The 13723-nt window shown below is 40.1% G+C and overlaps 1 protein-coding gene across 2 annotated transcripts in view; it reads right to left on the bottom strand.

Annotated features, from left to right (window-relative positions):
* Positions 1-2561: 2561 nt before the first annotated feature.
* The window catches only part of spen (spen family transcriptional repressor), a 35462-nt gene continuing 24300 nt past the window's right edge, over positions 2562-13723 (bottom strand). For both annotated transcript variants that reach the window (XM_051662025.1, XM_051662026.1), the window contains exons 11-15: positions 6009-13722; positions 5495-5845; positions 5197-5391; positions 4812-4970; positions 2562-4406 (exon numbers count right to left, since the gene is read on the bottom strand). In XM_051662025.1, the coding sequence (XP_051517985.1) occupies positions 4275-4406; positions 4812-4970; positions 5197-5391; positions 5495-5845; positions 6009-13722 (8551 nt within the window). In that variant the 3' untranslated portion in view covers positions 2562-4274. The remainder of the gene's footprint in view (positions 4407-4811; positions 4971-5196; positions 5392-5494; positions 5846-6008; position 13723) is intronic.

The following is a 13723-nucleotide window of genomic DNA, read 5'->3' as shown; positions in this document are numbered from 1 at the left end:
AGATACTGAGCCATGGGGAGCAGAAAAGAACTGTCAAAAGACCTGCGTAACAAGGTAATGGAACTTTATAAAGATGGAAAAGGATATAAAAAGATTTCCAAAGCCTTGAAAATGCCAGTCAGTACTGTTCAATCACTTATTAAGAAGTGGAAAATTCGGGGATCTCTTGATACTAAGCCATGGTCAGGTAGACCAAGAAAGCCACAACTGCCAGAAGAATTGTTCGGGATACAAAGAAAAACCCACAGGTAACCTCAGGAGAAATACAGGCTGCTCTGGAAAAAGACGGTGTGGTTGTTTCAAGGAGCACAATACGACGATACTTGAACAAAAATGAGCTGCATGGTCGAGTTGCCAGAAAGAAGCCTTTACTGCGCCAATGCCAGAAAAAAGCCCCATTAAAATATGCCCGACAACACCTTGACACGCCTCACAGCTTCTGGCACACTGTAATTTGGAGTGATGAGACCAAAATAGAGCTTTATGGTCACAACCATAAGCGCTATGTTTGGAGAGGGGTCAACAAGGCCTATAGTGAAAAGAATACCATTCCCACTGTGAAGCATGGTGGTGGCTCACTGATGTTTTGGGGGTGTGTGAGCTCTAAAGGCACAGGGAATCTTTTGAAAATTGATGGCAAGATGACCGCAGCACGTTATCAGAAAATACTGGCAGACAATTTGCATTCTTCTGCACGAAAGCTGCGCATGGGACGCTCTTGGACTTTCCAGCATGACAATGACCCTAAGCACAAGGCCAAGTTGACCCTCCAGTGGTTACAGCAGAAAAAGGTGAAGGTTCTGGAGTGGCCATCACAGTCTCCTCACCTTAATATCATCGAGCCACTCTGGGGAGATCTCAAACGTGCAGTTCATGCAAGACCAAAGACTTTGCATGACCTGGAGGCATTTTGCCAAGACGAATGGGCAGCTATACGACCTGCAAGAATTTGGGGCCTCATAGTCAACTATTACAAAAGACTGCACGCTGTCATTGATACTAAAGGCGGCAATACACAGTATTAAGAACTAATGGTATGCAGACCTTTGAACAGGGGTCATATTATTTTTTTTCTTTGTTGCCATGTTTTGTTTTATGATTATGCCATTCTGTTATAACCTACAGTTGAATATGAATCCCATAAGAAATAAAAGAAATGCGTTTTGCCTACTCACTCATGTTTTCTTTAAAAATGGTACATGAAAGAGACCTAAACACTTAACCTATTCAATTATATACTATATATACACTACCAGACAAAAGTTTTGAAACACACTCATTCTTTATTATAATTTTTTTTTCTTCACATTTTAGAATAATAGTAAAGTCATCAAAACTATGGAATAACATAAATGGAACTGTGGGAATTATGTTGTGACTAAACAAAATCCAAAATAAATCAAAACTGTGTTATATTTTAGCATCTTCAAAGTAGTCACCCTTTGCCTAGATTTTGCAGACATGTACTCTTGACATTTTCTCAACCTTCCTGAGGTTTCACCCTGGGATGCTTTTTAAACAGTTTGAAGGAGTTCCCATCTATGTTGGGCACTTATTGGCTGCTTTTCTTTATTATTTGGTCAAAGTCATCAATTTAAAAAAAAAAACGTTTTTTAATAACATTTTAATTTTGTAATTAAATAAATTAATATGGTGGCACAATTATATTTTTGTCTACAAAACTAATTTCAAACATTTAAGCATACGCCTTCAGATCAAAAGATTTTTAAGATCATGAGAAATATTTCGGTCAAGTGTTTCAAAACTTTTGACAGGTAGTGTATATAATTGCTTGCCTATGAATTTTATACATATTTAGACACCCATATTTTTAATTGAAAGAATGTCATAACACCAATAATATACTATGTCATAATAGTCTAATTTCACTCAATTATCCTATAGGTTATAATGAATAGTGAAGATAATTTAAATGTACATCTCACAAATTTTGATAATCAGATTAAATGTCAAGATCAAGATTACCGTGCAACCATTCAATTAATGTGCTGAGATGGTGGCGTCTTCCTCTATCTGAGCCCAATTTGGGGATCTTGTGAAAGCTGTAGGACAAGTTCAAAACGTTTTTTCCCAAAAAAATTCAGGCTGCCGGAAAATCTAAAAAGACGGAAATTAAATTAATTGTACTCAGTTGACCTGGCTCTAGGGAGTGACCTCAAAATACTTTTATATTTACCCACATTCCTGCTGCCTTTTTTGTATTTTTAAAGTTCAGACCACACAAAAGACTGTGGTCTTTCATTGCCATTGATCAATACTGAGCCCTATGGAAGAGTGATACAGAATATGCTGAAAGTATCACACCACTGCCATCAAGTGTCCATTAGAGACACTACCACCGTATTTATCTATTACTAAATATTGTTTTGCTTAAATTGGTGCATTTTTAATGTCAAAAGCTGCCATTTTGTACAATAAAGAAAAAATGTCTTAAAATGATTAATACTTTATCAACACAATTCATCATGATATGCAATAACCTATCTAAATTGCATATTATATCTTAAATGTAAATGCAAATCAGACAGAAACAAATGGCATATTGTGAATGACCATTTAATGATCTGTAGAGGTGTTAACCAACAAAATTTATTTTACATTTTAAAATGTCCTCATAGAGGAACAGCAAAATACACTCAAAACGATGAAATATGATTAATCAAAAACAAAATTTTAAGATCATCTGCTTTTTGTTTTCTCTTTCTTTTGGTATTTTGATATCTTAAATCTGTATATCAAAAATGTAAGTGCCTTCAAAATTACCATGAGAGCATTTATAGTCAACCAAATGAAACTGCACTCACGGTTAACTTCCTACATCGGTTTTCTTTACATATTTTTGTTTTGTTTCACAAAACAAAATAATTACCCTGACATAAAAGACAAAGAGAAAAACACAAAAATGAAAATGATTATTTACAGCTTGGCTCAATGAGACATCAATAAAGAAATGAGACCAAAAAAACCCAGTCTCTTTCATGTCTCCTGAAAGATTTGTACATATTTTATCTATTTTTTCCCTTCTCTCTTTACAAATATTTTTACTACTTGCATTGCACTGTTCTTGTTGGACATTCAGAGGTATGTTTAAAAAAAAACAAGAAAGAAACAGTGAGAAACAGAATTATACACTTTAGAGGTCCTTAGGACAATGTAATCAGTTAAGAAATAGAGGTAGGGGAGAAAAACCATAAACAAGGCAATGTAAAAGCAGGCCTTACATATCAAGTGACAAATACAAAGTCAAGTATCAAAATAAGGTTTGATGAATCTCAATTTAGTTTTCCTCAATTTGAAAAGCTATTTATGGCACAGGAATGGTTTTAAAAACAAAAAGTCTAAAATGAATCTCAAGCGGTAACTGACAATTCACTTTCACGGTTGATGGCAATAGGTTGTCATCTTGTTATACTTGTTATCTGCAGTATCTAATGACTGTCTTGAAAGTCTTTAAATATACATAATATTTACAGTCAGGTCTTCGCCTAATTCACTTAAGAGGAAAGTAAAAAAGTATACATACAATCCCCTATTGAGGCATAAAGTGTAAACTGTACAACTCAAAATGCTCCCATATTTTGTCCCTTTGAGAGAAAACAAGGGCTATGTTGAGAGCCATTTCTACACATGACATGGAAGTAACTTGTTTACTTGATTGAACAGTAGCTGCTTTATATTACATTATTATTTGTTTTAATTATATAAAACTTGCCAAAGAAATTCCATGAACTACATTGACAATATAACATTTTTAGTCTATACCACAAAATGGCTGGTGAATGAAGCATGTCCAAGTAATAACGTAAAGTTGTCATTTCAATAACCAAATTTGTACAAACTTGTTTTTAATTATTTAGATTTTCATAACATAGTGCAATGACTGATCAGTTTATTATTTTTTTCAGAAAAATGAAATCACTATCATTTCAATAAAAAAAGTTTCTTAACCCCCATGTCCTAATAATCCAAAAGATCAATGTTTTAAAATCCATAGATACAAATCTCCAAAAGAAGAAAAAAAAAAAAAAAATGATCAGAGAATTGATCGTTGTAAGTAGCTCCATTTACCCCTGTATAAGGTGAAATGGAAGCGGCAATGAGTCAATGGATTAAAAAGCTGGTGAAAGAACAAAAAGAGAATGAGTACATGGCCAAAAACGAGAAACCTAAGATTGAGGTGCTCTCCAGAGTAAAAAACTGGCAAGTCCCAAAGGCTGGTGTTGGCATACTGTATGTGTGCTGGGATCTCCCTCTCATACAGAAGCAATAACAATCATAAGATGTGGAGAGATACTGGAGATACTATTGAGAAGGTCCGGAGCAAGATGAGATAAGTGGCTCTCTGAAAATTCACACGGAGGGAAAATCTGGACAACATAAGCTGGCTATAGGGGAAAGAGAGGAAACAAAAGATTTATTAGTGAATTGTCCCATTTTAAGTCACTAGGTGGCTCCATGTTAAAATTATTGAGCCTTACATGTCCCAACTTGTCTTTTTTGAGCAGTAATACAACTTGACAATGTCACATTTATCGGGGGGGTGCTCAATTACAGAGATTTTCCAAATTTTTGTAAAACTTTTGACAAAAAAATCAAAATAATAAAAAAATAAAAAAATATTTATTTTCCTCTTTGAGATGTGCATATACTCTATGGAAGCGTCTGTTCTTTAATCTTAGGTTAGAAACGACCATCTTGCCAAACTTGCATTCAAATATGTATTCCATACTATAATACGTACATAAAGTTCATAGTAATGTTTTACACCTAATTCTCATTTAAGAACTAACCTGATTAGAGCCTGGGTTCGGGACATTGATAATTCCAGCAGCTTGTTTTGCTTGCAGGTAAGTGATGAAGCCAGTTTTGAGGGCATGGGTCTGGTTATGGACATCCTCTTGGTCCAATCCACAAGGCAATGCCAACAGAAGGCAGTACTCCCCATCAACCTAGAAAATATATTTTTTTTTTCTTTAAACTCCAAACCCTGTCCTGACATTTCATTTTGCTTTATACCAAGCAAATTCAGTCCATTGTTGTTTTATTAATACTGCCTTAGCCTGCTGTAAATTTTGTTTCATTTACCCATCAATTAAAAAGATAAATAAAAAGACAGATACTTGATCTAGATTGAGAAAAGAGTAAGAAAAATACAAAGGAAAACAGGATGCTTACGGTCATTCGTCTGGCAACTCCTTCAAGTTGTGATGCCTCTAAGCGCATTCTCTGGGCAATGCGAAGAAAGGGACCTGCTTCCGGTGGCGGCAGTGAACGGTGAGCTAGAACGTTGTTACCAGACACAAAGTGCAGCTGTACTGCTGCAGTGTCATTCTTAAGTGCCAGGTGACCTTGCCAAATAATTGGATATTTCTGCAAAGGAGGACAGAGACTGTTACAATCTGAATGACAAATTAATTTATTTCTATTAGTGCTTTGATAGTATTTCAAATGTTATCAAAAAAAGATCACAAACCGTTAACAATTTCACCATATCGACAGACCGAAGTCCTGTGCGATCCAGTTTAATGTCTGATCTTATCTGAGAGGAGGCTGAGGATGGAGGTGGCATCTGGCTAGAAATAGGTCCTTGAGGTCCCTTCTGTACAGAGAGAGGCAACTCCAATTTGGGGGTTATAGTCACTGGAGAAGTGTAAGAGGGGGATCCAGTCTCACCCTGGACTCGTGATGTGTGAGACAAATCCATGAAGTTTGGCTGTCGAATGTGTGAGCTGTCAAGTTTTGGTTCACCAAAACCTCCCACTGATGCGATGGAGGAGACAGAAGAAACCTTATGTCTTTGACCATGATCAACGTCTTGTGAGACCTGTTGAAGAATAGTACTTATAAATGAAACCTCAAGTGGAAAGTGCTCAGTTTCACACTTCTTGCAAATATACAGATATTTCGTTTTCACAAGACAAAATCAGAAATTTTCATGGTTAACATAAACTGACTTCGCAATTGTAAGGCACAAAACAAACTCTCACCTGAGATGCTGCAATTCCACGATTAGCCAGGTTGATCCCAATTACTGAACGACTTGGATATTGGGAATGGAAGCCACGCATTTCTCTGTAGTACTCAGACACAGAGTTTGCATTTCCAGCATGAATCAACTGTACTCCTTGAGGAGAGCCGGGGTGGTGTCCCATTATCCTGCTCTCTGAATGAGGGGAGGGTGGCATCTTCATCTCAAGTGCTTTTGGTGCATCCCTCATAATCTGTGGAGCATTTTTTAAAACAGGAGAGGCTTTAGAAGAAGCAGATGATATGTGTGTTGACGACTGCAATGCCTCTGGTGTTCGTGATTGGTGACTTTCAACAACTGGATGGTCAGCCAAATGCTGGTGCACAAGCAGCCGCACATCTCTGCTGTACTGATCTAGACGCAATGCCCTCTGATGCAGACCTTTGTATTCAGCCTGCATTACCATGCTTTCTGGGTGCAACTGTGGTGCAGAAGCCCTACGAAGTCCTTGTGGGAGATTATGCATATCATCATTGCTTGTCTCACCAACCTGGCCACCAGCAGATGAACCTGAATGTGACTTCAGTACCACATCTCTGATCACTGCTGGTTGGGGAGTAGTGGAGCGTTGCTGAGGTCCAGATCGTGGTGATAAGAGGTTTTCTGAACGCATTCCATAACCTATTCCAGATAATGATGTAGTATTGACTCTGACATCTCCTTGGGACAAATGACCTATGGGCACAGGTTGGGTGACACTATGAGGGGGCATGATCACTGACTGCTCAGCATGGTGTATATTTGACATGTACTGAGATATAGAGCCAGCAGTTCCCAAAACAACTGAGCTGCTAGGAGGGCAAACTTTTGGAAATGAAGTTGAATGGCCTGATGCCCTTGGAGAATGTGAATCTTGTTTGGGCTGAGAGACCACTCTTTCATGTGCAGCAACTGGACTCGAGATGTGATTACCTGACAAAGAGGGGTGGTGTGGACTTAAAACTGGGTTTACATTAAAGGTTTGTGATGGTTTTATATCACCTTTCATTGAAACAGTCTCAGTTGCTCCATTTTTTTTAATATGTAGATGCTGTGTAATTGACTGGCCATACCTAAGAAGTTGAGAATTGCTACCAGACTTTTGGAAGGTTTTCACAGAACCTCCTTGTTGAACATTGTGGTAGGAGGGTTCAGATTTTTCAGACCCAGGACTTTCCTGACTAATAGAGGAAATAACAGGCTGAGCATTGAAGGTCTGGCCAGTTAACACCACCCCTGTGTGTCCATAACCTGTTGGTGTCTGCAATCCTTTTAGAGTAGAGTGTTGAGATGGTAGTTCTTGTTTTATCTGTGATTTTGATACAGACTGCTGAAACTCAATATCAACTGCACTGGCAGGTGGGATCTGACTAATTTTAGCAATGACCCGCTGTGGTCCCTCTGTCTTTTGTCCAGAATAACTCAATACAACCACACCCTCTGATGTATTGACCCTCAAACCAGTACTTGACCCTGTGTTACAATGTGTGCTTTCAACTACAGGCCGACCAACACTTCCTCCATTATCAGAGAGGGTATGTCCATGATACCTGCTATTTTCATTCAAGCCTGAACGATACTTCTGCTTGGGTAAGGGCATTCCAGAGCTCCGGTTGCTCAAAGAGATGTGGGGAGTATCCTCAAAGTCATAGGGCAGAGGTATCCGACTAATGACTGAAGTAGCAGTGGAAGTTATAGCCAGTTTTTCTTTTAAGATCTGCTGAGTTTCACACTGTTGCAGAGGAGGTGGCTTTAGTGGTGTTGTATGGGGTACAACTTGGGTTATAGGGCTAGGTCTATCTTCCGGTATAGAGGACTTCAAAGGCAGCACAGTCTCAACTGAATTTTTATTATCAGACATCCTTGGATCTGTTACTGTGGTTGTGAACTGCATACTTGGGACTGCAATGCTGTTTGAAGCAGACACATACTTTGGCTCCATTAGAATCTTTCGCAATGTACTGGAGCTAGGGTCAATATCAGAGGCTTTTGTGTCAGGGGGCATGGGAGGATTTGCTAGGGGTCCCCCCATTCCTGGTGTAGACAAAGCCACACTAACTTGTGGTTTATGTGGCATTCCTTTCTCCTCTGTCCTGGTGTTCCACTCAGGGGGTGTGAGAAAAGTCTTTGCAGAGCATACATGAGAATTTAGGCAGGATGTGGGAGAAGTAAGTGTATGTGCTACTGGCTCAGGAGATGGTGGTTGTGTCCTTAAATAAGAAGGACTGTTATTCCCAGAATGGAATGCAGATTCCTGAGGTTCGGGCTGGTCAACAGCAGGCTGCTCTGCCTCTTTTGGTGTGTCCAGCGTCACTGTAGATTTGGCTTCATATTTACATGCAGCAGCAACAGTGACTACAGCTGCTGCTGCTGCTGCTCCTGATGTCGCTGCCTTAGGGTTTGCAGTTTGAATCTCTTCTGGAATGGACTCTGGAAGCTTGACTGTAGTTGACTCAGGCTCAGGTACTGCATCCTCAGCAATATTTAATTTTCTGTTGGAAGAAACCTTACGACCTCTAGATTTCTTTGGCGTTTTTGGTCTTGCCCTTCCTCCTTTCTTCGTTGCCTCTGATGTTGGAGATTCTGTGAGTGATGTATCTGTGGTAATTGTTACAGAAGACTTTGAATCTGGAACCAAACCATTTTTTAATTTAGATTGTATAATAGTTTTTATAGACAAGTCTGTCTCAGGTTCAATAACCTCATTTGCTCCAGGCAAAATAAGTGTCTCTGGTGTAGGAAGGAGGGCTGTGTATGTAGTTGGAGCAGAGAATCCATCTGCATCACCTGATATATCCTCAGCAGTAATGGAATCAATTGCAGCAGCCAGTTCAGTTTCACTTGCCGGATTGGCTGGCTTTTCTACCTCAGTTTCATCTGCAGGTTGTACTACAACAGGTGGTATTAAGGTAGGTGGTTCAGTACGTGGTTCTTTATAAGGTGCTGGATGATGCTCATCTGTAAGTCTGGAAATATTTTCCACTGCTCTTTCCAGTTCCATTTGGCGGGCAAGCAAGGCAGCCACAGGATCAGCAGGTAGCTCATTTTCTGATAAGGACTCTTCATTTTTATTAGGGCTGTGATCATCTTCCTCTTTGTGGTAAATTGGGCTATTTGACTCTTTTGGTAATTTGGTCTTTGTCAAAGATCCTTCAAAGCATACGGCTTCCTCATCACCAGAGTGAAGGGCATCTTGAACTACATCTGCATTGAGATCAACACGGCTTCTCAAGTTGACAGTCTTACCATCAGACATTGATATGGTGTTCCGTGTTGACCTTAATGCATTGATTTTACCATTCTCATCTAATGATTGTATTTTTACTTTAGGGGCAATTTCTATATTATCATCTGTCGATTTTTCCTCAGTAGGATTTGCAAGTTCTGTTTCTGTTTTAGATAAGGTGTGTTGTTTAATGTCTTGTGACAACTGTCTAACTTGCATTGATGTTTCATCTTTTGATTCAGCTTGGTGCTCTACAGCAGCAGACACTTCAACCGCTGCTCTGTCTGATTGAATGGGTCCTGGACTACCTGATGATTTGTCCAATTTTGATGTTTTTCTGTTCTGTCCTGCTCGTACAGGTGAAGACTGGACCTTTTGAGATCGTGGGGAGCGCCATGCCTCTGATACTTTAGAGACTTCTCCACTACTTGTTGATTCTTTATTTTCAGGGTCTTCACCTTCAGAGTTTTTGGGCGTATCTCCCTTAAACGGAGACACATTATCACATCTTTTGCGAGTTTTGGGTGGACGACCTCTCCTTGAATGTGCAGTTATCACATGCTGTGTTGCAGCTTCCTTATCACTTCCGCGCTTACGGGTGGAACGGGGAGGTTCTGCAATATCTTTTCCTAGTTGCTGAGAAGCTTCACCTTCATGGGGTGTTGCATAAATAGATCGCACATTTCGTCGCTGCCTTGTTCTGCCATGGTTTGCGTTTGATTCATGGCTCTGCTCTGAATTTGTAGCATTAACAGGTGATTTTGCAGAGCTTCTGGAGTCAGCAATGAGTTTTGTAGCATCTCCTCTGGGTGATATAGATCTTTTCAGCTTTTCTCTGTCAATGCGTTCACTCTTCCGCGTAGCTGGTTTCTCGTTAGCAGCTTGAGGGGGAAGTGTTAGAGCTGGAGAGGTAGTTTTTGCCTTTTTACTCTTGGGTTGTTTTTGTGGTGGCTGTGTCTGTTCAATCTCTGGTTCTGTTACTGGCAACTCCATCTCAAGTGGGAAAGCAACCTTGTGCAAACAAGGACTAACAGGCTCTGTATTTGCTTCTGGAAGCTCTACAATCTCTAGAGTTTGATTAGGCTTTGGAAACAATAGAGAAGGTGTCTGAATAGGATCACATTCTGGTTCAGTATTACTTAAAGATGCACAAGGAGTAGGAGGTTTGACATTAAAATCCTGTTCTACAGTTAAGTTTGCAGTTCTTTTGGACTCACTCAGCTTCTCATTAGATTCTTCAACAGTTATATCTTCCTTTATCATGGGCTCAGCGTGTGTGCCACTCACTGGAACAGCTTTATTATCCTCCTTCAGGGTAATTAATGGAGGAGAAACTAATGAAATATCTTCTGACCTCTCATCCATGACTGATGGACCATCTGTGTTTGCTAATGTAGAGGGCAAAACTAGCTTATCATACTGCACAGACGTCTCTGAGACTTTAGAGAGAGCCATTGATGATGTAGTTGGAGTATGACTTACTAACATCTCTTGGGAACTTTCTGATAGATAGGGGGACGACCCAAGCTCTTCATCCAATATCTTCTCTTCTTCCATATGATCACTTACACTGGTTCCTCCTGAAATGGAAAGCTGTTGGTTCTTATCCTTTTGCTGCTGAAGCTCTATGAAGCGGCTATGAAAAAGTACTCTTGGCTCTTGAAGGAGGTCTGATCCCCAAGCTCCAGCTTGTTCTCCTTGGGAATTACATATGTTACTATCTCTACCAACCCTAATTTCAGGATCATTATTTTTGCGTTCAAGGTGTTGAAGTCGTTTTGAGTCCTGCTCAAAGATAGAGCTATGAAGGAAGCGAGAAGCAAAGAGCTCTTGTCGTTCTTGTTTGTCAGGTTTGGCATCTTCCTTTTTATCATCAAGCTTTCCCTCAGAATCAGAGCGAATTTTCTTTTTTTTCATATACCAAGAAGGAATAGGTCTTGGGGTGGGTTCAGACTTCTCCTTGTCTGTGCTATTCCGAAAACTATTAAATTTGGAGTCTTGAGCGAGGAAAGACCAATTTTCTTCTCTAGATGAAGACAATGACTTAGCACGCTCCAGCAAGGCTTTGGTGTCCGGTGTTATGGTCTTATCTAATGCAAATTCATAAAACTTGTTCTTTTCAAGAGACTCAGAGGACTTTATGTCTAAAAGCCCCTCCTCATGCTCTCTTCTGAAGGAGTTTGACTTTAGTGAAAGGTGCCTGCTGTCACTATCCTCATCAGAGTCTGACTGAACCTCCCCAGGTTCCAATTCATATTCAGGACGTTTTCGGATACTTTCTCGTTTAACAATGCTGGTAGGGAAGCTCATTTCTCCTCTCAATTTACCCTGCCTAATATTGCTCTCCCAACAGAACTCCTCTTCAGCCACTGACGCTTTAACTTTCAACATCTCTGCATGAGGTGAATGCCCTTGATGCACTGAGTTACCAATATTGTATTTTGATGCATCAAAATGCAAGCAATTTTTCTCCATTGCCACTGGTGAATTTGGCTCTTTTTCCATCACTAACTGTGATGAATTTCTCTCCTCCACAGTTAAGGGTGTCCTCTGAAGTTTCTTTTCAGGTTCTTTTTCATCATTTATTTGTCTAAACCTCTGGTAATTGAGCTCTCTAATAGAGATAAAATCAAATTCATACGCTCCTAACTTCTTTCGCTTGCTGGGTGGTGAATCACCAGTTACATCTTTGGGAGGTTTTCCTACCTCATGCACAAGACTTTGACGTTCAAAGTCTTCTGCATCAGTGCTGGGTGTGCTTTCAGTTTTATCAGATTTATCACACTCTAGCAGTTGTTGCTGTAACTGACGATTTTGCTCCATTTGTTTTCTGCAGCTCTGTGAGTGATCAATATCTGAGAGCAACCTTTCCTTACTTTCTGAATCTCTTTCTTGCCTAGTGGAGAGTAAATCAAAGCTATCTAAGTGCTGCTGTTCTTGCTCTCTTGAAGATTCCATATCTATGCTCCCATCATCAGAGGCTGCAAGACTGAGACTTGGTTGACTATTTTCTTCAAAAGTACCTGTTTTTTTATCAAGATCGTCTAAAGGATCCATTGCTTCCTCAGCTGGTTCTCCAAGTCGAGCCTGAAGGTCAAGACTGAGGCCTACTGACATAGCTGTGTCCAGCACTTCTTTTGTAGTACTAACAGTAACCATCCTCTCTAGCTTAACAATATTTTGATCTGTCTTGTGTGTCTCTTTTCGTAGTAACTTTTTATCATCATCAAAGTCTTTTGGCAAAGGATCATCAATTATTCTCATCAATTTCCCTTCATCTTCCTCCTGACTAATCCTTAAATTGTCAGCCTTTCTAGATGCCTCCTCAAAACGCTTCTTCCGTGCTGCCAATCGCTCTGCTTCCACAGAAGTGAAAGTATCAAATCCAGGATCTGTTTTGAAGTACTTTTTGTTTTTCAACTTGCCCTCGTTATCCACAACCTCAACCTGACTAGACAGGCCTTTCTCCTTGAGAGGTTTCCCATGCTTAATGAAATCTCTAGACTGAGTATCTATGCGGAAAGGCATACTCTTGTGATCAGCTGAGGGGGGTGTGGTTGGAGACCAAACAGTATCACTCCCAACCTTTGTTTTTTGTTTCTTACTCTGGATACTGTCTATCAACTTTCCTTCCTTCTCCTTCACTCTTGTCAGCTGTACAACACAAGGTGGCAGATCAAGTTTTCCTTTTCCAGAGTAGTCTTTTTCTTTGACTAATGGTTTGATGTTGGCTTTACCTCGCAGAGTTAAGCTAACCTCTGGGCTAATGTCCCTGTCTGGTTCAAGGTCAGTCTCTGATGATGGAGTAGTGGGGGATGCAAGTTTTAATTTTCTCAACATTTGCTTCTCTATTCTGTCCTTGTCTCCTTTCTCCTTACGGCCAGCATGTCTTTCTTTTTCTCCTCCATTTTCATGGTCTGCCTCAAAGAGTAAATTGTCTTTCTCAGATTTATCACTCCTATTGTACCTTTCCAAACGAATTTTTTCTTGCTTTTCAAAGCATGGTGGAGATAGTGAGCTGCAGCTGCCACTTCGCTCAGATGAGCGACTGTAAACATGATGCTCAGAGTCACTGGGTGGACGTTCAGAAAGGGATGGGGAGGCAGCAGGGCTAGCGAGGCGATGTGGATGGGATGGACTTTGATTATGTTCAATTGTTCGTCGACCATGGTCTCGTTCACGATCTGTTTCAAACCGCTCTCTTTCCCTTTCCCGTTCTCTTTGCAAGTAGCTGTACTTCCGAATATCCTGCTCATAAGGGTCTCGAAAATCCCTGTATTCACGAGGGTCATCATAGTATCGTGGGTCATAGTAATCCCCCTGGTAAGGATCCCATTCTGAATAAAACTCTCGACCTCTGGCAGGATATTTTCGACGTGGATCCTTTGTGTAGGAGCCTGGAGTACGCACATTCTCATAGTATGCCCGCTCAGCTGTTAACTCATGATACGACGGGCGGCGCTCATCTC

Source organism: Myxocyprinus asiaticus, chromosome 29 (assembly GCF_019703515.2).
Source record: "Myxocyprinus asiaticus isolate MX2 ecotype Aquarium Trade chromosome 29, UBuf_Myxa_2, whole genome shotgun sequence".
NCBI lineage: Eukaryota > Metazoa > Chordata > Actinopteri > Cypriniformes > Catostomidae > Myxocyprinus > Myxocyprinus asiaticus.
This window is presented reverse-complemented; position numbering and strand designations above follow the sequence as displayed.